Genomic DNA, 26,435 nt, shown 5'->3' with positions numbered 1-26,435 from the left:
CGGTGTATATATGATACGTCATATCATGACGTCTGCATACTTCCCCTAAGGGTTTAGAAAAAAGACATTAGAGTCTCGGACCCAGGACTGAGCCTTGCGGTACACCACATTCGAGAGGACAAGCACTGGACAACGATGAAGCGACGGCAGCACATTGATATCTATCACTAACATGTATAAAGTATAATAAATAAAGCTACAGCTCTCTAATTATAGCCATATTTTCCTGAATTCTTTGGTTACGTACTTGTTTTCTTGTTTTATAACAAGAAATGGAATAAATGTGAAATCTTTCACTGAAATTTTTCTATATTTAGTATTTAGCCTTTACCAAAGAATTATTTTGTTCATATATATATATATATATATGAACAAAATACCTCTCCATATGAATGAAAAATTATCGAGTGAGACGTAAAGCAAGATACAATCAATCAATCAATCAATCATATATATATATATATATATATATATATATATATATATATATATATATAGTGAAACTTCTTCAAACCTAACCCTTAGAAAACCGGTCTTCCATGAATATCAGCCGATTATTAAGTCCCAACAGAAATCTTAATAGTTCTGTATGATTTATAACACATACCACCTATTTGATTGTTTAGTTAGGGAAATTAAGTTTCATATATTCTCTTGCGAGGAAGTACGAATCGTTAGTCAGGCTGTTTTATTACTTATATCATCATTGTTAGATAATCGTAAAAATATATTGTGCAAAGTTTTCGAAAATCTGATAAAAGTTTCGCAAATTATTGCACCTCACATTGAAAGCATTTCTCATGGTTTACGGACAATTTTACTGTATTTCTATGGGGTTGTTGAAGTAAAATACTATAAAATAAAATATCTTACCAGCTCCATGATGACAGTTGTAACTATGAGATGATCTTTGTCCCATGACACTGTCTGACAATATAATGTATGATTTATTTCTCAAAACAATTATTGTCACAATGCTAATGCATTATCCATCCCTATTAGATTATCCAGAAATTCACACTAAATTACACCGAACAAGTCTTGTGACAGTCATCTTATCCATGGGTTTATTAATAAGACAAGTATGCTGTCTGACGTGTTTCATACCGATTGTTAGGCCGTTCTTGGCACACTGATTTTGACTACGGATAACTTTGTTTACCTGATCAAGGTATAGGACTCACGGTGGGTGTGATCGGTCAGCAGGAAATGCTTACTCCTCCTAGGCACCTGATCCCATCTCAGATATATCCAGGAGTCTGTGTTTGTCCAATTCACTATTTTTTATTATTTTGTTGGTTATAGGAGTTATGAGATTGATTACTGTTCGTCATCTTCACCTTTCAGGATAACCATACCTATGATTATTCAGCATACGTTTACACCCCCACATGCCCTTGGGATAACGGGGTCACTTGAATATATGATATCTAGTTGAAAATCGGCTTATTGGTCACTCTGAGTCTGTATAACATACTTTGCAGTGTACACTATGAAACTGTTTTCAGCTCGCATCAAGATATTAAGGAATTGTAGTAGAATTCGAAATATTCTAAATATGTACAAATAGAGAGAGAGAAAGGGTTTCATTATCTGATCAGTTTATTTTTCGCCATATATAGAGGGGGTATTATGTGTGCATGTTTAATTATCTTTGTCAAATGGTGAGGTAGTGAGCTAGAGGTGATTGTTTTCTTTTATAGGGATATCATATGTATAAGTGTATAAGTGTGTGTGTGTTTGTTTAATCTGATTGAGGCCCATTACAGATAATAAGGTATGAACTGTGTTTTGGTGAAAAAAGAACTTCATATCTCCAATGAAGATATATTATTTAAACAGTTACAAGATCTCAAAGTGATTAAATACTAATCAAATCAATCATGCAAATGTATCTCTATCTAACTTAGAATATTTGATACAATGAACATGAATTGTATATAAGTTCTATAATCAAAGTTATCAAAAGAGGAGGATCACCATTTATACTTTTATATACATATACATGGAAGTCGAAGATAACGAACAGTGATCAATCTCATAACTCCTATAAGCAATACAAAATAGATAGTTGGGCAAACACGGACCCCTGGATATACCAGGGGTGGGATCAGGTGCCTAGGAGGAGTAAGCATCCCCTGTTAACATGCAAGAATTAACAGTAATTAATCAACTATTAATCGATTACACCCTTTAAAGTAATTGATCACAGTCGATTACGACCGGTTGCAGCGGTAGCTCAGTGTTTGTTTGATATTCGTAGGATTGGTTAACTATATATATCATTAACCGATTGGTGACTGTATTATCTGCCATAATACTATCCATCTCATTGCGATCCAGCCTCACCCTCCAACACCTCCCAAATGCACCAACATAGTGAAGTTGAAGTGTGTTGTAGTAACATACTTATGCTCCGTATGAGACGTATGGGTTGTCCCATGATTTAAAAATAAATAAATAAGGACCATCGTGTACCAACACGTCTGATGACTGCGGTACTGTCTTTTGATGGCCGGACACATACATGTGGTCGTATGTCATAAATCATAATGAAATAAAGAAGTAACTTATATTTATTAAAACTAAATAAAAAGTAAAAAATTAATAAAATAAAATATATTTTTTATTTATATGATAATTTTAATAATAATATTTATCTAATTTATTCAATAAATTAAAATTTAAAAAATAAAATAAGTAAATTAAAATTAATTAATTAAAATAATTTTTATTTATGATTAATTATATTTTTTATTTATATAATAATTTTAATAATAATATTTATTTAATTTATTCAATAAGTAAATTAAAATTTAAAACAATTTAATAAGTAAATATAAAATTAAATATTAAAAATATTTTTTTATTTATTTGGATTCTAATAGAAGGTAATAATTAGTAATCGCACGAGTGTCCGTCCTTCGTCCAAATAAATCAAGATATACCGAAATAAATATACCATAATTATTACATAATTAGTAATATTAGTAACAGGTAATAATAATAGGGATGTAGATATGTATATACATGAAAAATAACTAAAATATATACAGAAAAGAATTAGGGTAGGGTCGCCAAAGAAAATTTTGATAATAGAGTGCCACTAGTTATTACTTTGTTAATCATAAATTATAAAATTATGCCAGACAACAACTTTGAGATCGTCATCAGGCAAGAATTTTGAGGTCGTCGTCAGGTGCTACACCTCAGACCCTGTACCATGATTCTGTAACTGGATCCAGCTCGTAGCACGACATGGCTCCATAATTCTTATTTGATAGTATGTATTATGTGTATAAAAGTGAAGATGCATAATGTAATAAGTGGTGAGTTTGTACTTATGTTAAAATTGTATGACAGATAAAATATCAACCATAAGAAGTGGTACACTTAATTACATAACATATAGATTTAATTAATTAATGAAAATACAGAATAGGTGCAAAATCACAAATCGCATACATCCAACAAGCTTAGATATATTAAGTATAATAGTATTGTAAATGTATCAATGAAAAAACTGCTTAGAAAACGTATTTCAAAACTTTTGATTGATATTCCAGAATTTATCTATCTTACAAACAAAAATGTTTAATTCTATGCATGCTTTATTTCATGTCTAAGTCGACAATTTGCAATAAAATACTTGACCTTTGAAAATGTTTAATATCTTAACATGTAATTAGATATTTCAAAATAAGTACATTGGATTCAGTTGTGAATAAAATTGCAAAAACTTAAATATAAGTATTGCATTGAGTATGAATTTCAATCATAAAAAATAAAAGTGATATATCATGTTAGTCATAACTGAAGGATACTGACCAGAATTTAAAGTTTAAACACATTTTTCATAATTTGATAGATAATACTGATCATGCGATGTGAAAAACACTTGTATGTACATGAGACAACAATTCAGTAAAACAGCAATTTTCAAATTTTCAAAAACAAATGCAATGTGTACCACTTTAAACAACAATTTTAATAATTTTAACCAGAAAAAATGAGTTAAAAATAACGATATTTGTAATTTCACTAAAAACAATACTGTGTGTGATCTGTAACAACAATGAAACAATTACACATATATTCATTCATTAGATAGGACACACACACTTTTTTTTATTACACATCTGATATAGGACAACTAATATGGAATGCATCGGTTCGAAACCTCCCACCCTTAACAAATATTGACCAGTCTCTAATTATATAAGACTGTCTTTTTAAAAATATTCTTTTTCGCGTACATTTGAAGAAGAGTATCAACGGATCTATTTTCTGTTTTGTAGGTATCCTTTATTTACAATATACTTTAAAATACTTGACAAACTCTACTGAAGTACAATTATTTATGCGAGGAAAATAACAAAAAGGGCATTGTTGGCACGTGTAAACTATCTTTCTCATGTTCCAAAAACAAACATGCATGCACGCATATTATCTCAAAATGCCATCTCTACATAGTTGACAAGTTCAGTATTGATAAGAAATAATATTGTACTATGGTACCTTAACAGTTGTCATCAAGTAAATAATGTACTATCACTTTTCATTTGCTTTGTCACTTTAATATTGACTGATGAACATATGGCAATTAAGAAATCAATGGTTTAAAAGTATAAAAACTCCGAATCATCATGAAGTACGCACTGGGATACTGATTCTGAAGATTGCAACATGGGACAACATTCATCTCATGGTTATCACTGTCACCACGGAGCCAGTAAGATATTTTATGCTATTATCCTTCTGAATAATACAGTCAATTTCATTGGTTGAGGGCTGGTCACGTGGAGGGAGACAATTCGTGATGTCTCCCTCACGCGCAGGGTGACAACTGTGTTGTCGCCCTTTATAACATAATTTCTAATGGCACAAGCGAGAAAGCTCTATCAAAAAATAATTGAAAATATGCAGGATCGTAAATCATAAACTTCAGCGTCAACATTAACGGTCACAAATAACAATCGAAAAGAAATACATTTCCATTCTAATGCAATTTTGCATTTCACTTGATGTTTACGTTTTTCTCTTGAAATACGTTACGAAATGTTTACGTTTGACGTTATGTTTTTGCGTCATTCTACTGTGACGTCACAATTGAAAGCTTTCTCTCGTTTAACGTTCTCAAACCTCAATGTTTTGCTTTCGTTAATATATATATCTAATAAATGTATGACATTGAGTTAAAAAAAAAAATAATGTATGTAGTTGAGGTTAACATTGATTTCACCCCTCGAAAACTATTGAAAAGTTATCAGAATTTTCTGCAGAGAAAGTTATTACGAATATGTTGACGTTTTAAATTTTAAAAAAAACCCAGATACATGGTACAAGTCAATAAATGTGTGATAGTTTTTTTAACGTTCACATTCTTCAGGATAATAAAACTATTATGGACTGTTTAGCAGGGAGACATCACAAATTATCATGTCTGAGTAGGGTTATCACCCCTGGGTGCATATTTATCTGTCATAGCAACGTAATGCAAGACTGCATACACAAAAGTACTATGACGTCACAGTAAGTATCATACCATTGAAAAGTAACGTCGAAGTTGATATTGCGCGAAAAACATTTGAAAAAGGTAAGAATCTAATAATAAAATGAACAATACTCACCCGACCTCGTGGACACATCTTGAAATATGACTATGCGTATAATTAAATATTTGGTAAGTAATGTAGCAAAATTTTAGGACATGTTTCTTCACAAAGCAATTCTCTTCTGGCCTACGTGAATACAACCAAGATTTATTAGAGTAAGTAGTTAATCGTAAATACATCAATATTGTTAAAATCAGTTATTATAACACGTTCTTCGTATTACTTATTAGAGACAAAAATGTTCCCTTTTGTTTATTCCGAATGGTACATAAGTATTCAATTTTTTCTTCCATAAATTTTCTCTAAGCGACGATAAATGTTATCTTTGTAAAGTTTTTCAATTCCTATTATAGAATATTCGTCAATACTATGACAATCTATATAGAAATGAATAGCAACAGGGTCATCAGTTTCTCGTCTAATAAATGACAAATTCAAAACATTCATTTGATATAAAGTTACCCCAGTTTCTCCCACATATACAATTTTGTTGCATTTTTTGCAAAACACTCCATAAACTACATTGCTGGATTTACAATTGATATAATTTTTGATATGATATTTGTTACCGTTGCAGTCCTCAAATTGATTATAGTTTTAATGACATATTGACATAAAGTACACTTTTCAGCACCACACAGCTCGCATAAATTTTCTTTTCTAAAAAATAGATTATTGTGTTTGTTATGTACCAGAATGTCTTTGAACATTTTGTCTCTTTTAAAACCCACTATGGGCATATCTATAAAAACGTTTTTGAGGCGGTCAGAAATTTCAAGAATTTTTGACGTTATTTCTTAAATCTTATGAACAATGGGAAGCCATATAGAATAATTTATCAGGGTCTCTACAGCCCAGTAGCTAAGTACTTCGTTACTAGCTTGAAAATACGGATGTATATCTAATTGCTCTCTCTCTCTCTCTCTCTCTCTCTCTCTCTCTCTCTCTCTCTCTCTCTATATATATATATATATATATATATAAATCAGTTACATGAGATTCAGAGATATAGAAATCACTGAGTAATGAATTAAACTTGTCTGACTTTTAGGTTTAATTTTTCTTTATATAATCAAGCATCAAAATATTACAACTGTTTTAAGCAAAATCTTTTTTTTTCAGTCTGTAGTGGAGTTGGCAAACGTGAGTATGAATTTACAAGTTTTATTGTATTTTTTCGCGTAAAATTAAAGTGATGAAATACAATTAGGCACTTGCATACTTTACAGATAGGCTCATCATAATGACTTACTCACGGCTATCAAATTCATGCAGAGGTTGTGGAATGCTTTCCCTTTTGAATAAAAAAAACAAACAAATACAGCGGGTGTGACCGGTCAACAGGGTATGCTTACTTCTCCAACGCACCTGATCACACGTCTGGTCCATGTTTGCCCAATTATTATCAATTCCGAATTCTTTGTATGATTTGAAATTTATCCGTGTTCGTAATCTTGCTAAATAGAAACAAATTCCAATGATTTACTAAAATAAATTTGTGCCGTTTCAGGTGGTGACGAAACCAGTATGTCATCCAATATGAACAATGCAGGTAACCTGTTAAACACATTTGTTACATGAAATCCATCTCTTCGACAGCTGCTAAATGACAAGAGAGATCTCAACTGAAGTATTCTTATATTTTTATATGTTTCCTTTCGACCTTTCAGTAGTATTTCTACTAACCCTTTTGTATAGAATGTGAATATAGTTATATATCTTTCATTCTGTTAATTGATGTCATATTTGATTATAGTTTCCTTAAACAAAATTCAATAATGATTATTAACGTCTTGATTTACGAAAGTCTACTCATTAATGTTGCCATGCCATATACATTGTACATTGTTATTTTTCTTTGCAAATCAGCAATGGTCAGAGCGACCAGTTTATGCTTTGCAATCTTGGCAGTCAAGATGTGTATGAGCAAACGCTTCAATAAACGACCAGAGAGCCCCGAGGAAATGAAGCTGAAAAATGTCTGGTTTGAAGGAGTGGATAAGATATCAGAGAACACTGCCCTACCGAAGAGTTTTGATCGAACCAAAGAGACTGACGTCATTATCCATGGCTACTTGGTGGATACGTCACTTCCGGCTATACGAAACCTTGCAGACACCCTTAGACAGGTAGAAGTATTTCATTTCTTTATTTATCTCTATTCTTTATTTTTTCAAACACTGGTTCGCTATCATAACTAGAACAGAAAGATGTTCACCTGCCGAGTTTTAACTTGTTGAGAACGTCTAAATATCAATTAGCTACTTGTGTTTATACCAAATCAAATTGTATTGTATTCATATGAAACCAAAAATGTTTATTTCTAAACAGACATCATGTTTGGATCATATGATATATTTCATACAGGTATTGCATATCCATATGCATTGATATTACGGTTTTAAGGCCCGCACGTATTCGTTTTGAGGTTACCGCATTGCCGATTTTATCGAATTTTCAATACAATAAAAAGTTGGTAATAGACTGTTGTATCTGGGGGAAAATCCGCATTCGTTCTAAATTTTCCCGTCTTGCATTTGAAATTCACTTGCAAATCAAATCAAATAAAATAATCTTTATTTTAAGTCAGACATCGCTACAACAAAAGAGCTATTTACCGACTAGACTTGCATGTTTATGACTTCCGATTCACAGCCCAGTGTATCAATTTAATTCATATTTACTAATAAAGAGTAAAGGTAGAAAACTTCCTACCCCAATTCATAAACAGGGATCTGTAATATTACCTCCAAGTAAATGAAAATTGTAAAACCGCCTGCACTTTCACTTAGCACAGTCACTTTAACCAGCGTAACTAATACATAGATTGACTTCATTATTACAAGAAAGGTGGAGATAACGAACAGTGGTCAATCTCATAACTCCTATAAGCAATACAAAATAAAGTTGGGCAAACACGGATCCCGGGATATACCAGAAGTGGGATCAGGTTCCTAGGAGGAGTAAGCATCCCCTGTTGACCGGTCACACCCTCCGTGAGTCCTATATCTTGATCAGGTACATTGTAAACGGAGGTATCCGTAGTCAAAATCAGTGTGCCAAGAACGGTCTAACAATCGGCACGAAGCACGTCAGACAGCATTTGACCCAATGATAGGTTGTATTGGCAAACTAGTTCGTTATAATGACCATAGAATTTTCGAAATGCTGACTTTAAACGAGACTGTTGGAACCCCTGCACTATCAACTTGTTTGTCAGTAGCCTGCTTCGATTTAAAAACTTACCATACGCAGAGCAAACTCTTGCGTAACGAATCAGTTGAGAGATATAAACACCATATGGAGGTGATAACGGAATATTACTACATAAATAGGGAAAGTTGACGATGGAGAATTGAAATAATCCCGTTTGTCATACAGTTGAGTTGTCAGTTTGCCGTTGATATCTACTTTCAATAAAATATGAAAGTATGAAGGAGAACTGGATGACTCTGTGGTGTCCTTTATTTGAAGTTCACTGGAATATATTAAATCGACATGTGAATGAACATTAATCGCCAAATACCTACGTTAATGTGGTTTAAATAAAAATATACATAATAAGAACTGTGTACCTTGATAAAGTCTTGTTATCAGCATAATGTATGTACTATATTGAATTCTTATTGATGAAAATTTATATTTGAGCCTCTAAATTGTTTTGGGTCCTTCATCATTTTTGGGCACCTGTCAAAATGGCTGTGATAGTGAGTGTGCAGAAGGTTTTACAATTTCAGTAACTTGAAGTTATTGTGGAACTCAATTTACGAATTAGGGTAAGACATTCCACTTAAAAATTATATTTAATGTTCCACATTCTAATTGCTTCTTGCAATGCACAAACATTTTGTTTAGTGGTACAATATAATGAAGATTGTGCGAATATATTAGAATACAGAATAGAATTTTCAATCACGTGATTGATTGTTTGGAATTTTTCTCACGGCGACCTTAGATACCCTATATTTAGAGCTATACACCTCAACTCTTTAATCATAGTATATCCGAATCGAAGGAATATAACATGGCCTATGTTCCGAATGAATCATTTATAGTCAGTTATGTATTTGTTACAGACATGTTCTGCAGTCTCCAGTTCAGATGACCTTGCCTAAAATTTTGTTGTTGGTGGCCCAGATAAGGAAAGTCTACTGTGTTCATGATTCAATTACATAACTTTTACGTTTAAAGTTTCTTTTCCAACAAGTTCGAGATTAAACAAATGCCTCAATCATCTATTTTCTTGCTTATGAAAGTGTGAAAAGGCCTTCCCTTATCTGTTTTTGCGAAAATTGGCCTCTCTGAATCAGAGAATTGATTTTATGTGTTCTAATGAATTTTCAATCAAATTCCTTAATGGTTAGCGATGATAAATTCAAACACCTGCACATAACTGACTGACAACTTTGCCCACATTTTGTTATTCTAACCCGGGACTTTATCTTCTGTCTCTGTATTAAGCACCGAATTTGAATAGTTTTTTAATATGATTTAAATGCTGCATTCATAGAATAAATTGGTGTGAAATCTTTAAACTAGGTGTAATGTTTTAGTGTGACACCATTTATAAAGTTACGCTGTAGCACAAATTACCGTCTTACATACAGGAACAGTCCTCTGCTAAACAGTTCCAACAAATTCATATAAGACAACCAACGTACCTTCCAATTTAAAACATGAAACATCGAACATTTTATCCGATTTGCATGTAGAACATAAATTCATATGCAATGATTTTGTGTTCAGAAAAGCGTCTTCTGGTAATTCTATTTTGGAAATACGTAGGAGATTTGCCACATTTTTTTTAAAAGTTCCTTTTTGACATCTCGATCAAAATGCAGAGAGAAATTACCCTACCAATTGACCGACTTCACAATTTCTAAAATAAGAGTCACAGTACAGTATTGTTAAAATGAACCATATCTTATGTCCCGTAATGGGTCTATCCGTCTGTTTCTCTGTCCGCAAAAACTATATCCGTGGTCATCATTTTTGAATGGATCTTGATAGTGCTCTCATATTTTGAAAAGACCTTTTGTTTAGTAGCAAATTATTGTTAACCTCTTGCCCTTGGCGTTTGACCTACTTTTGAAAAATTTACCTTAGCCATAACATTTGAATGGTAAGTGATAGGGTTTTCATATATTTCATATGGGTACGATAATTATTTTTGCTGTCATATGCGGACATCAGTGTTTCACAAATACATTTTGTTCCCATTTCAGTTGAGAAGATAAGTGACGAGTACATTTTCAGATTTATCATACTCACAAACTCAGCCGTGTATATGCTTGTTTTAATATATGCAAACTAAATGTCCTTTTAGTATCAAAATTCTACCGTTGAATTTTCGTTGACTCTAATGCAATAACTCACAAAATATGAAGTTTGGGGATTAAAAGGTCAAGCCAATAATCAGTAATGTTTATAACGCTTTCATATTTTTTTTTATTCAATTGTAAGTTTGCAAGCAAACACTTTTCAGTTTTTCGATATACCAATCCCGAAAAATTTCGGGGGGTTGAATTTTGGAGATACTAAGCTGCGTTTGTTATATGATTTTAAAATGAACCTTTTTTATTTCAATTTTGATCCCGGCCAGTCTTTAACATATGTTAGCATCATTAGCCATAAAGAAAAAAAAACCGAGATGATAAAGATCGATTATTTTCAGAGGAAACACAATGTTTTGCTGATTGACTGGGCCTTGGGAGCGGGAGTGAACTACGCTCAATCCGCCTCTAACGTTCAAACTGTCGGGGCTTACGTCTATAGATTCCTGGAAAAGAACAAGATTCCGTTGGACAAGGTTCATATCATCGGTCAAGGCTTGGGAGCACACGCTGCTGCAGAGGCAGGGGAACATTCCAAGGGAAAGATCGGTCGTATTACAGGTAGGTATTAAAGTCTGGTCCTAGCATCTAAGACATGTGCATCTTTTCTCCTTTGAATTAACTATACATCCTTTCATTTATGATCAAAGTGATTTCTTATCTATATAGTTTTCAACCTTGTTAGCTTTAGAAGAGGATTCGAAGAGCAAATCAAAGTACACATAGTTGCAAAAAAATTCCGTCAACCTCCGAAAAATAGATCAAACATGTCTTTGCAATGACAGAATATAATGCATCACTTTAATCCGAAATTTCAAGCCTTTGATTTCACTGTTTCTTAAGCTTTAACAATTCACTATACCCCATACCTTTTCTCAGTAGTGGTAAGGGTCATTTAGTTTGTTGAAAGTGTTACTTTCACAAACACAAAGTAAAGTGTTACCTTCACAAATACAAAAGGAAGTGTTACATGTACCTTCACAAACACAAACAAACGTGTTCCCTTCACAAACACAAAACAACGTGTTTCCTTCACAAACACAAAACAATTATACGTGTTACCTTCACAAACACAAAACAACGTGTTACCTTCACAAACACAAAGCAACGTGTTACCATCACAAACACAAAACAATTATACGTGTTACCTTCACAAACACAAAACAACGTGTTACCTTCACAAACACAAAGCAACGTGTTACCATCGCAAACACAAAACAATTATACGTGTTACCTTCACAAACACAAAACAACGTGTTACTTTCACAAACACAAAACAATTAGACGTGTTACCTTCACAAACACAAAACAATTAGACGTGTTACCTTCACAAACACAAAACAATTAGACGTGTTACCTTCACAAACACAAAGCAAAGTGTTACCATCACAAACACAAAACAATTATACGTGTTACCTTCACAAACACAAAACAAAGTGTTACCTTCACAAACACAAAACAACGTGTTACCATCACAAACACAAAACAATTATACGTGTTACCTTCACAAACACAAAGCAAAGTGTTACCTTCACAAACACAAAGCAAAGTGTTACCTTCACAAACACAAAACGAAGTGTTACCACCACAAACACACAACGAACTATTTGCCCAGTGTAAATTATGATGTTACATTTTGCAGGTAAGCTCAGATTATTTCAGTAAATTACTAACTACATCATGAATATAATGCATATTGTCCAAATTTGTAACAAATTAACCGAATTTTATTGTTAACATACTTTTATCAAATTCAATCAATATTAAATGTTCGGTTTTTTATTTCAGGTCTAGACCCAGCCAGTCCGTTATTTGAAACTTCAAAGTTTGCAATCAACAAAGAAAGCGCCCAATTTGTAGACATCATTCACACGGATGCGCGACCGTTTGGTGAGAACATAATGCTCTTTCATTTCCTAGTTGACTTGCGTGAATATGGCAGAAATATTAAACGTTTTAAAATTTTTGCTGATCTATAGAAAACTTTTGGATACGATAGTTCTGTGGTTTTATAAATTGAATAGCAATGACTTATCAAATATAAAACTCACAGAAAATTAGACCATATACTAGTGTTTCCGAATATCCTTAAAAGCGGTCGTTAATTTATCATCAAATATTGTATAGATAATGTACTTCGTTTTCTGATATAGTATATTAAATGATTAATGCTACTTGGTTATGTGCACTGAATTTAAACTTTGCTATATGATTACATACTTTCTTTGGACTAAACGTTTTCGAAACAATTTTGTTTCTTAGTCATATATTTGCCTATGATTGGTTTAAATTGACATTATTTCTACTTTACAAAAAATCCTGTTTTCTTCTGGGAAAAAGTCCCTCTGACGCTCTTTTGGTGTATGTTGTATATGTCTCATCTCAGCACATGCGCATTAGATAATTATAGACACGTTTATCAGATACACCAGTAGAGTATCTAATTTCAAATCAATGTCAATTAGTAAATGATCAGTGACATCACGAAAAGCAATTAATTTCATATCAATGTCAATTAAGAAATAAACATAACATGCATACATGATCATTGGAGACTCCAAGAAAAATGCAAACATTTGTAATTCTATCAAAGCACAAATTCATCGAAAATAAGTTCTTACATTGTATACCTTACAAATTCCCTTTAATTAGTGTCATGTATATCTATTTGACTGCGAATAACTCCGTTTACCTGATCAGGATATAGGGCTCACGGCGGGTGTGACCGGTTAAAAGGTGATGCTTACTCCTCCTAGGCACCTGATCCCACCTCTGGTGTGTCCAGGGGTCCGTGTTTGCCCAACTATCTATTTTGTATTGCTTATAGGAGTTATGAGATTGATCACTGTTCGTTATCTTCACCTTGCATATCGTTATACCAGAAGTATGAATAAAAACAAATAAAATATAACACTAGATTACAAAGATAACACAGTTATTAAGGTTGTGTAAAATGATTTTATTTACGGAAATAGACCCACCAGGTATTCTAAAGCAGAATTTTCCAACAGATATCATAATGACATGTTCTTAAATTACGCAGTGATTCAAAAGGCAAAACATCGGAAGCCCATTAAAATTTGATAATTGATATATTTTATGAGATAATTTTTCATTGAGGCATAATGCTAAAAGGAAAGCTTGTAACTTTATTTCATAAGGTCCAGGTTTTTTTCCAAATGTTACTGACTTTTTTTCAAAAACGGATATTGGTATCCATCATGGAAACTAAAGAAAATTCCCGATTACTACTGTATTAAAGACCCCTGAAATGCAACATCCTGGGTTTTATTTGTTTTTTGGTTTTTTTCTGTTTGTTTGGTTTTTTTTTGCATAAGGTTCACGTCTGTCAGAAACAACAGCAGTAAAATAACGGCCATGTTTTGGACCTTCTAGAGTAGTCACATCTTATTACAAACTGAACACAGTCAAAGCATGTCTTTATCTTTTATCATTTGTAAAGAAATCAGGAATCAGAGCTCTAGAGACATGCCAATTGGCAGGTATATCATGCAATCATATTCATTGAAGAAAATTCAAAAATTATGTTATAGAATTAAAATTACATTATTTCTCGAAATGCGCATCTGGTGCATCAAATTTGGTACCGTATAAGTTTTACATTATGAACCCTGGGTCGAGGCCTTTGCTGGTGGACTGTTAGTCCCCGAGGGTCTCTGCAGCCCAGTAGCTAAATACTTCGTTACTAACTTGAAAATACAGATGTATATTTAATTGCTGTGATAAAATTTAGAAATTCATTTAAAAATTAAGGATTATCTCCCTCATGCATAGCTCTTATCCTTGGACGAATTTGGCTCCAGTTTATGGCACTCTAGTTTTCCTTTTAGATCCTAGAAGTTTATTGTTATTTCGATTTTCCAAAATTTCGACTTGAGCATCACTGAAGACATTATTTGTCGAAATGCACATCTGGTACATCAAAATTGGTACCGTATAAGTGTTACATCACATTAATATTAATAAATATGGTCCTATCATGAGTGTGAAGTATAAATACATGTAGATGTCTACTTAATATGATAAGATGTAAACTTCCATTTCATTTAGGTTATGGAATGAAGAAAAGATGCGGCCATCTTGATATCTACGTCAATGGTGGAAGAAGACAACCAGGATGTACCTATAACCCGAAAAACCCTGTTAAGATCCATACTCTAAAAAGTAAGAAAGTTCTATATTTCTAAACATCTGATAACAATTGAACGGTCTTTATCTTATTTCATGATAATGTTTCATTCATTCTAGAGGCAACATTCCACAAAGCCTGTGGACATTTGAAAGCTGTAGGATATTACGTGGAGTCGATCTCGGACAAGTGTAAACTCCGAGCCTGTGAATGCACATATATGAAATTTCTTGCGTCTAAATGTAGTCCTAACAAGTGTGTCTTCTGGGGTTATGATGCTAAGAAAGGATCTGAAGGAATGTACTACGGCGTTACCGCCACCGCCTACCCGTACTGTCGAACAAACGGTTCCGAGTAGACCCATCAATATGAAGATCTATAGACCAGACCCATGAAATATTTCCTTAAATCGATGTTTTTTGTTTCTTTAATAAACTATATGCATCAGGCGTTTTCTTTAATGTTTTATTTACTAAGAACGTCATTTTTGCTTCTTCTGTGAACCTGGCAAATTGGTAGTTTTCTCTTTGTTGATTGTACAAAACTATCCCGTAGAAAAGGTTCAGAAAATCTCATACTCCTATAGAGATTACCAAAGAGTAGGACCGGCATGGACTCCTGGACACACTAGAAGTGGATTCAGGTGCCTAGGAGGAGTAAATATGCCCTGTTGACCCGCGTAAACCCTCTCTGTTGATCAGGTGAACGGAGTAATCCGTAGTCAAAATATGTGTGTAAAGAGCCAGTTCATTTGAAACACTTCACACAGCATTCGATCATATGACAGCTTGTATTTGCAATTACCATCATAATAACGAACATAACATTTGCGAAACACTTACTTTAAATAAAACAGTTGAACCCTACCTAACATAAAATTACGTATAAGTATCCATCATCAACTTATCATTTTCATCCCATGGGTTTATGCAGCAATATTCCATTATCACCAGCATATTGTGGTTCGATACACGAGAAATATGCAGCTCAGTTAAGGCTTCCCGAGAAAAATCCTAGTACTTAGTGATGCATATATGTACCTGTGCACTTCATACCATTTGACGTCACAATGGAAAAGTACGTCACGACGTATAGGTTCTTGTAATTGTATCGTGGGGAAAATAGCAATTGGTATCAGACAGAATTTTGCTCTATGAAAGGTATTTGTTTCTAAAATAGTTAAACGACCATAACATTTGCAAAATAGTAACTTTAAAAGATACTGTTGAAACCATTGTAAAGGCAACTTATTTGTCAGTAGTACGCCTCGATATAAAAACTGATCATATGCAGAACAAACTCTTGCGTATCGAATCAGTTCGTATAATAGAAAATTGGTGCATTAATATGAGAAGTTGATGATGGAGATACTGTCGCAATTTGTTTGTAAAATTGAAGGATTTAAATAACGTTTAATCTGTACTAGATATGTATCTATATTCCCAAGCGAGCTAAGAGTCGTAGAACTTAATTCAGTCTGTTTTCCAGGTGATGAGATCTAGGTTTTCTTAGTCCTGGTAGTACTGGCTATTTTTCGTGCTTACAAGGGTTCACTCAATGAATCAATGAAAAAGTTTATAATGTTGTTTCAGGTGAAAAACACTTTAAATACACATAACACACATGTAATCGAAGATAATCGCTTCCAACAAATATTCATGGGGAAAAAAGGACACGTATACCATAAATATTGAAAACTTGTAACGCCCCTGTCCTGAGCACTCAAACAAGGCAGTTGAGTTTGACCGTTATATTAGAATATCTGTGTGCGAATTGTTAGGCCCCTCTTTACATACTGATTTTTACTACGGATTGTTTCGTTTACCTGCTAAAGATATATGGCTCACCGCGGGTGTGACCGGTCGATAGGGTATGCTTACCCCTCCTAGAAGCTTGATCCCACCTCTAATATGTGCAGGGATCCGTGTTTGTCCTCCTCTTAATGCTGTATTCTTTATGGGAATCATGAGCTTGGTAACTATTCGTTATCTTCACATTTTCAATAAAGGTAAATATTCATTGTTATATAATAGATGAAATCTGGTAATTGATAACAAGTCTATTTTTTATATTTGGAAGAATCATTCGCTCTTCATAATAAACAATAAGAATGAATATGTGTACATATGAATAATTTTATTTCATATTGTAATAACGTATATTTTTACCCCGATTTGTAATTTTGAAATTACATTTTTTTTTAAAGAATATCTTTTTTAAAAAGGATCTTCCTATATACTTCAAGGGGAAATAAATCAAGTGATGATCAAAATTCTGTAAACTCCTGGGGTGGATTAGGCTTATTTCATAAACCCTACAAAATGATAGTTTTATTATAAGAATTGCACACCTTTTTTATTATATATGAAATATGATCGTTATGCATTTCGCAAATCCAGAGATCCGTGCGTGTCCTACACTTAATTTTGTATTCTTTACAGGAGTTATGAGATTGATCACTATATGTTATCTTCACATTTTTATACATTGATTACCTTAAAGGAAATGTTGAAAATCGTTTAACGTCTACTTACTTTTCAGTAGCCTGCTTCGGTTTAGAAAATTATTGTACACAGACCGTGTTATCGCCTATCAAATGAATTGAGAAGCATAAACACCATATGCAGGTGCATCTTCGCAAGCCAAATGTCCGATTCGCTTACTCTCAATTCGAGGAGACTAAGCGAATCAGACACTTGGCTTGCGAGGATGTATACAGGTGATAAAGGATAATTGCTACATGAATATGAGAAGTTGACGATGATAAGCTAAAGACATCACATTTGTCATGAAGCTGAATTTCAAGTTCGCCATCGACGTCTATATTCATTGAAACATCCTACTCTGAAATAGATGTGGAATACTTTGTGCAGATGTGTTTTCAGTTCATTGAGCATATATTAAATCGACATATGAATGAAAGGGATGCAGTGTTGTTGATAAACAAAACATCGGCCATGTATCTAAATGTTGGATTGCATGTGACTACAAACAAATTTCATCTCCTGTAAAGGGATTTGAATAATTCTGTTTAATAAGAAGATGAAAACAAGTCAGCCAATATGTACCCATGGCATGGGCCAATTTTCGTAGGTTGTCTATATTTTGCAGTTTCGTGGTATGTAATTTCATGTATATAGTCTCTGCATAATGATATCATATAATTTGAGTATTTCATTGCGAAATCCACAAAAATTGGTCCTCTATGAAATTTAATGATTTCACAACATTTCAATTTTTTTCAATATTTCTAGCTCACTAAACACAGATACATGTAGATAGATGGTATAAAACGTTAATTGATCTATACCGTCTGAATGAATATGACATACTTTTCCAGTCACAAATACCGTCAAAATTCCTAGTACGGCGTTCGCAACCGGCAACCATTTTCAAACATCTGAAAAGGAGCGAAATGGTTCATACAAAATGGCCGTCGATTGTGAAGTGCAGCTGAGGAAAGGGATGATTTTTTCCATTTCAAGTATTCGACACATCCATTTTTAAACTCCGGTTAGTTTCCCAATTTCAAAATGTTATTAGATGGTGATAGAATGTAATTGTCTAGTTCATTGCAAATGTTGCCGTATAAAAAACGATCAAGTCTTCAGAGGGTCCACGTTCATTTCTACTCAAGTTAATCGTTCAAACATTTAAATTGATTACCTAATATCGCAAGAGGTACTTGATAATTTCATGAAATTTGTCGAACATCTAGATTAATTATATGAACGTCGAGAGATATTCAATACAATGTAATGCTATTGATTACTTTTTTGTAATGGCTGAAATTTAGTATCCTATAAGGGTTGCAAGTTTTTCTCTTTTATATCAAGGGTACCCAGACGTTTAGATATTTCTAATTAATACTCAGATGACCTATAAAGGACAGCAAAGAGTTTGCACCCCCTCGTGACTAGTCACACCCGCCGTTACTAGCATATTCTGATTAGGTATACAGAGTAATCTATATAAATACCATATGCAAGTGATAATGGAATATTGCCACACAAATATGGGAAGTTGACGGTGGAGAAGATGAAATCATCCCGTTTGTCATTAAGTTGTGTTGTTACGAGTAGTTTTCTGTTGGCATTTATGTTCAATAAAATATTCATATATAAAGCAAACATGTTTCTTAAAATACAAATACTCCCCGAAACTGACCATATTCATGAATGATATTATAATGTGTTATATTAACATTATCACTATTTTGAAATTTGTCGAGAATCAACAACGGGATTGTAAAAGTCACAATTTTGGTGCATCCCTTGTTGCTTTTCCTAATTATACATTAAGTTTTTAGTCTAGTCAATCTAGCAAATCACCTCAAAGTAATTGCAACAGAAACAAACTCGACGGAATTTAATAAACAAAAGTGTGATTAACAACATACAAAAAATCGGACAAAATCGGACAATGGAAAATATTTAAAATTTAGACTTAAATGTTTTAGTAAACCATCGATATTTTGTGGTGTTTACGGCACGCCGTACACGTAAAGGGGAGGGCAGGGTCTATAAGCCCGTGAACTGATACAATCGGAAGTTTCGTGAACTCAAACACACACAAATTGCATACGTCATACAATTTACTTTCGTTTTTACTAAAGGCCTAGTATTAATTCGTACCCGAGATGCATATTAAAAATCTTTTGTAAGTGGAGGTACATAATCAACACTAATAAGGATTTGATTGAGTTCACAGGGTTCTAATTAGGATGTGATTGAGTTCATGGGCTTCTAATTAGGATATGGTCCACTTCACGGGCCTGCCTCTAACACTAAATAGGATGTGATTGAGTTCACGGGCCTGACTCTAACACTAATTAGGATATGATCCAGTTCACGGGCCTGATTCTAACATTAATTAGGATGTGATTGAGTTCACGGGCCTGATTCTAACACTAAGCAGGATATGATGCAGTTTACAGGCCTGATTCTAACACTAATTAAAATGTGATCCAGTTCACGTGCCTGAGTCTAACACTAATTAGCATGTGATTGAGTTCACGGGCCTGATTCTAACACTAATTAACATGTGATTGAGTTCACGGACCTGATTCTAATACTAATTAGCATGTGATTGAGTTCACGGGCCTGCTTCTAACACTAATTAGGATATGATCCAGTTCACGGGCCTGATTCTAACATTAATTAAAATGTGATCCAGTTCACGGTCCCGATTCTAACACTAATTAGCATGTGATTGAGTTCACGGACCTGCTTCTAACACTAATTAGGATATGATCCAGTTCACGGGCCTGATTCTAACACTAATCAAAATGTGATTGAGTTCACGGGCCTGATTCTAACACTAATTAAAATGTGATTGAGTTCATGGGCCTGATTCTAACACTAACTAGCATGTGATTGAGTTCACGGGCCTGATTCTAACACTAATTAGCATGTGATTGAGTTCACGGGCCTGCTTCTAACACTAATTAGCATGTGATCCAGTTCACGGGCCTGATTCAACACTAATCAAAATGTGATCCAGTTCACGGGCCTGATTCTAACACTAACTAGCATGTGATTGAGTTCACGGGCCTGATTCTAACACTAATTAGCATGTGATTGAGTTCACGGGCCTGATTCTAATACTAATTAGGATATGATCCAGTTCACGGGCCTGATTCTAACACTAATCAAAATGTGATCCAGTTCACGGGCCTGATTCTAACACTAACTAGCATGTGGTTGACTTCACGGGCCTGATTCTAACACTAATTAAATTTGATTGAGTTCACGGGCCTAATTCTAACACTAAGTAAAATGTGATTGAGTTCACGGGCCTGCTTCTAACACTAATTAGCATGTGATTGAGTTCACGGGCCTGATTCTAATACTAATTAGGATTTGATCCAGTTCACGGGCCTGACTCTAACACTAATCAAAATGTGATCCAGTTCACGGGCCTGATTCTAACACTAACTAGCATGTGATTGAGTTCACGGGCCTGATTCTAACACAAATTAGGATATGATCCAGTTCACGGGCCTGATTCTAACACTAATTGAAATGTGATTGAGTTCACGGGCCTGATTCTAACACTAGTTAGCATGTGATTGAGTTCACGGGCCTGATTCTAACACTAATTAGCATGTGATTGAGTTCACGGGCCTGATTCTAACACTAATTAGGATATGCTACAGTTCAGGGGGCTGACTCTAACACTAATTAGGATGTGATTAAGATCACAGGCCTCTAATTAGAGTTATAGCATTATTATTTATTTCCACAAATCACATTTTCATACAACTCTTTATAGTGAAATGTTACACACATCTATTTTGATTTAAATCGTATCATTGATTATTCATCTATAACTTAGACTTTTGAAATAGTTTATTATACCCCCCGCAACAAGTTGTGGGGAGGGGTATACTGGAATCGGGTTGTCCGTCTGTCTGTCCGTCCATCTGTAGACGCAATGGTTTCCGGGCTCTAAAGCATTATCCTTTCCACCTACCGTCACCATATCATATATATGGACTACCCATGGGATGAAGATGTTCCCTATCGATTTTGGGGTCAAAAGGTCAAAGGTCACGCGCACTGGACATCAAAGTAGCAATATGGTTTCCATTTAAATTCTTTAACGGCTTTTTTCATCGCATGGAGATGCTGTGTTCCTAGATACCTTTTGGATCATAATATTGAAGTTTTACCTATTTCCAACACCCTTTAGGAGATTGGGGTAAGCGAGGGGTATTCTTAGTGAGCATTGCTCACAGTACCTCTTGTTTTAACAGGTTGTTTTTTTTAACAATAACTATCGGAAAAGACTAACAAAATTTATGTTCCTATCATGCATAAATCTAAATAAATCATTGATTTTGCAAAATCTGATGACATCATAGGAGGGTGGAATTACTTTAAGTTATGTTTAGTGCTGTGTGTATATAAACATGCACTCATATAATTATATCTTCCCTCTTCCAGGGGGAGACATATTGTATTTGTACTTTCTGTCCGTCCTTCCTTCTGTCACAAAATCTTGTGAACGCTTCTCCACCTATATGGCTTATCAGATAGACTTGAAACTTTGTACAATGCTTCATTGTCATTTGCAGATGTGAATATTGTTGGGACGGGAGGATCCAATTGTTTTCCTAAGAGTTATAGTGGATCTAAGAGGGGTGGAAGATGTAAAATAGCTTATGAACTCTTCTCCTCCCATATGGCTTATTGGATAGACTTGAAACTTTGTACAATGCTTAATTGTCATTTGTAGATGTGCATATTGTCGGAATGGGAGGATCCAAAGTTTTTCCTAAAAGATATAGTGGATCTAAAAGGGGTGGAGGATGTTAAAATACCTTGTGAACACTTCTCCTATATGGCTTATCTGATAGACTTGAGAATTTGTACAATGCTTCAATGCCATTTGTAGATGTGCAAGTTGTAGGGACAGGAGGATCCAATTGTTTTCCTAAGAGTTATAGTGGATCTAAGAGGGGTGGAAGATGTAAAATAGCTTATGAACTCTTCTCCTCCCATATGGCTTATTGGATAGACTTGAAACTTTGTATAATGCTTAATTGTCATTTGTAGATGTGCATATTGTCGGAATGGGAGGATCCAAAGTTTTTCCTAAAAGATATAGTGGATCTAAAAGGGGTGGAGGATGTTAAAATACCTTGTGAACACTTCTCCTATATGGCTTATCTGATAGACTTGAGAATTTGTACAATGCTTTAATGCCATTTGTAGATGTGCAAGTTGTAGGGACAGGAGGATTCAATTGTTTTCCTAAGAGTTATAGTGGATCTAAGAGGGGTGGAAGATGTAAAATAGCTTATGAACTCTTCTCCTCCCATATGGCTTATTGGATAGACTTGAAACTTTGTACAATGCTTAATTGTCATTTGTAGATGTGCATATTGTCGGAATGGGAGGATCCAAAGTTTTTTCCTAAAAGATATAGTGGATCTAAAAGGGGTGGAGGATGTTAAAATACCTTGTGAACACTTCTATATGGCTTATCTGATAGACTTGAGAATTTGTACAATGCTTCAATGCCATTTGTAGATGTGCAAGTTGTAGGGACAGGAGGATCCAATTGCTATCCTTAAAGTTAAAGTGGATCTGAGGGGTGTAGGGTATAAAATAGTTTGTGAACGCTTCTCCTCCTATATGGCTTATCAGAGTTCATGTCTATCTTCCTGCCCATGCTTTCTCCTCCATACTATTCAATACATTAAGGTGGATGTTTCCTATATTTTACGAATTAATTGGTTGATTGACAACAAACTTGGTACACTTGTACAGCATATATAAGGAGTAGAAGACCCCTATTGATTCTTAGGTCACATGGTCAGTCCACTCTTGACATAGGAAGGTATTGTCTGCTCAATATTTTGAATTGGTGTAACTACTATCAATTAAATGAGGCACGGGTATAACCCTTTCAATTTTGCAACTTGGGGGGGGGGGGGGGGCATATGTGTTTTAGAAACATCTCTTGTGTTGTATTATATGAATTACAGTTTTTAGTGTGCTCAGTTTAGAGAATAGCATAAAAGTATTTGATAATTAAATATCTTGCAGATTGGCAGTTTACTCCATGCACCGACAGGAATGATAAACTGTGATATTCGTAAATGGTGAGCATTTATATTTTTAGCTCACCTGAGCCAAAGGCTCAAGTGAGCTTTTCTGATCAAAATTTGCCCGTTGTCTGTCGTCGTCGGCGTCATAAACGTTTTACATTTTCGACTTCTTCTCAAGAACCGCTGGACCAATTTCAACCAAACTTCCCACAAAGCATCCTTGAGTGAAGGGCTTTCAAGTTTGTTCAAAAGAAGGGTCATGTCCCTTTCAAAGGGGAGATAATCACAAAAATGCAAAAATATGTTGGGGTCATTAAAAAATCTTCTAATCAAGAGCCACTCGGCCAGAAAAGCTGAAATTTACATGACAGCTTACTGGCATAGTACAAATTCACGTTTATTAAAATCATGGCCCCTGGGGGTTGGATGGGGCCACAATAGGGGATCAAAGTTTTACATACAAATATATAAGGAAAATGTTTAAAAATCTTCTCAAGAACCACTGATCCAGAAAAACTGATATTTACATGAAAGCTTTCTGACATAATGCAGATTCAAGTTTGTTCAAATCATGGCCCCCGGGTGTTGGATGGGGCCACAATAGGGGATCAAAGTTTTTACATACAAATATATAAGGAAAATGTTTAAAAATCTTTTTCTCAAGAACCACTGAGCCAGAAAAGCTGATATTGACATGAAAGCTTCCTGACATATTTCAGATTTCAGTTTGTGAAAATTATGGCTCCCAGGGGTAGGATGGGGTCACATGGGGGATCAAAGTTTTGCATACAAATATATAGGAAAAATCTTTAAATACATATGTATGAGCCAAAGTGACTCAGGTGAGCGATGTGGTCCTTGGGCCTCTTGTTTGTATGTGGCTGTGGTAGACAATTTTTAGTTCATCCTAGCTCCTAATTATTCAAATCCATTGGCCAGGGGTTGTGGGGAAAACATGATTTACATCTACATCCTTACTTCTGAAAACAATGTCCACTTCAAAACCATGTATTAACAAGACAACAGTATTTTTCCAGTGAGGAAGAAGACCATGAAAGACACCACCAGTTTATAAAACAAGAGGCCCATGGGCCACATCGCTCACCTGTGTCACCTTGGTCCACATCAGAAGATTTTCCATATCTATTTGCATGTAAAACCGTAGTCCCTATTATGGCCCCAAACCTACCCCTGGAGGCCATGGTTTTTGCAAACTTGAATCTACACTATGTCAGAAAGCTTTCATGTAAATGTGAACTTCTTTGGTCCAATGGTTCTTGAGAAGAAGATTTTTAAAGATTTTCCCTATATATTTGTATGTAAAACTTTGATCCCCTATTGTGGCCCCATTCTACCCCAGGGGGGCATGCTTTTAACAAACCTGAATCTGCACTATATCAGAAAGCTTTCATATAAATCTCAGCTTTTCTGCCTTAGTGGTTGTGGGAAGAAGATTTTTAAAGATTTTTCCTATAAATTTGTATGTAAAACTTTGATGCCCCCATTGAGGCCCCATCTAATCCCCGGGGTCCATGATTTTAACAAACTTGAATCTGCACTATATCAACAAAACAAAAACAACAACAACAAAAAACCGAAAAAAACAACAACAAACAACAACAAAAAACTTTGACCCCCTATTGTGGCCCTATCCGATCCCCGATGGCCATGATTTTAACAATTTAGAATCTGTACTATATCAGGAAACTTTCATATAAATCTCAGCTTTTCTGGCTCAGTGGTTCTTGGGAAGAAGATTTTTAAAGATTTTCCCTATATATTTGTATTTAAAACTTTGATCCCCTATTGTGGCCCCCATCCGACCCCCGGGGGCCATGATTTTAACAATTTAGAATCTGTACTATATCAGGAAGCTTTCATATAAATCTCAGCTTTTCTGGCTCAGTGGTTCTTGGGAAGATTTTTAAAGATTTTCCCTATTTATTTGTATTTAAAACTTTGATCCCCTATTGTGGCCCCCATACGACCCCCGGGGGCCATGATTTTAACAATTTAGAATCTGTACTATATCAGGAAGCTTTCATATAAATCTCAGCTTTTCTGGCTCAGTGGTTCTTGGGAAGAAGATTTTTAAAGATTTTTCCTATATATTTGTATGTAAAACGTTGACCCCCTATTGTGGTCCTATCCGACCCCCGGGGGCCATGATTTTAACAATTTTGAATTTACACTATATCAGGAAGCTTTCATATAAATCTCAGCTTTTCTGGCTCAGTGGTTCTTGAGAAGATTTTTAAAGATTTTTCCTATATATTTGTATGTAAATGATCCCCTATTGTGGCCCCATCCTACCCCAGGGGGCCATGATTTTAACAATTTAGAACCTGCATTATATAAGGAAGCTTTCATATAAATCTCAGCTTTTCTGGCTCAGTGGTTCTTGGGAAGAAGATTTTTAAAGATTTTTCCTATATATTTGTATGTAAAACTTTGACCCCTATTGTGGCCCCATCCGACCCCCGGGGGCCATGATTTTAACAATTTAGAATCTGTACTATATCAGGAAGCTTTCATATAAATCTCAGCTTTTCTGGCTCAGTGGTTCTTGAGAAGAAGATTTTTAAAGATTTTCCCTATACATTTGTATGTAAAACTTTGATCCCCTATTGTGGTCCCATCCGACCCCCGGGGGCCTTGATTTTAACAATTTAGAATCTGCACTACCTAATAAAGCTTATCTATAAATTTCATCTTTTCTGGCCCAGTGGTTCTTGAGAAGATTTTTTAATGACCCTACCCTATTTTTACCTTTTCTTGAT

General features: G+C 34.5%; 1 protein-coding gene and 1 long non-coding RNA gene across 3 annotated transcripts in view; both read left to right on the top strand.

The window, feature by feature from the left end:
• The first annotated feature begins 4,657 nt into the window (after positions 1 to 4,657).
• On the top strand, positions 4,658 to 15,547 carry LOC130053456 (pancreatic triacylglycerol lipase-like). The gene is made up of 8 exons (XM_056160731.1): positions 4,658 to 4,732; positions 6,738 to 6,758; positions 7,126 to 7,167; positions 7,485 to 7,744; positions 11,290 to 11,509; positions 12,737 to 12,838; positions 15,020 to 15,133; positions 15,218 to 15,547. The coding sequence occupies exons 1-8, from the start codon at positions 4,687 to 4,689 to the stop codon at positions 15,454 to 15,456; spliced, it is 1,044 nt and encodes a 347-aa protein (XP_056016706.1). The 5' UTR covers positions 4,658 to 4,686; the 3' UTR covers positions 15,457 to 15,547.
• Positions 15,548 to 23,544: 7,997 nt separating this feature from the next.
• LOC125674987 (uncharacterized) overlaps positions 23,545 to 26,435 on the top strand; it is a 4,358-nt gene continuing 1,467 nt past the window's right edge. For both annotated transcript variants that reach the window (XR_008802036.1, XR_008802037.1), the window contains exon 1: positions 23,545 to 23,709. This is a non-coding gene — a long non-coding RNA (uncharacterized LOC125674987). The remainder of the gene's footprint in view (positions 23,710 to 26,435) is intronic.

The sequence above is a fragment of the Ostrea edulis genome, chromosome 3 (genome assembly GCF_947568905.1).
Source record: "Ostrea edulis chromosome 3, xbOstEdul1.1, whole genome shotgun sequence".
Taxonomy (NCBI): domain Eukaryota; kingdom Metazoa; phylum Mollusca; class Bivalvia; order Ostreida; family Ostreidae; genus Ostrea; species Ostrea edulis.
This window is presented reverse-complemented; position numbering and strand designations above follow the sequence as displayed.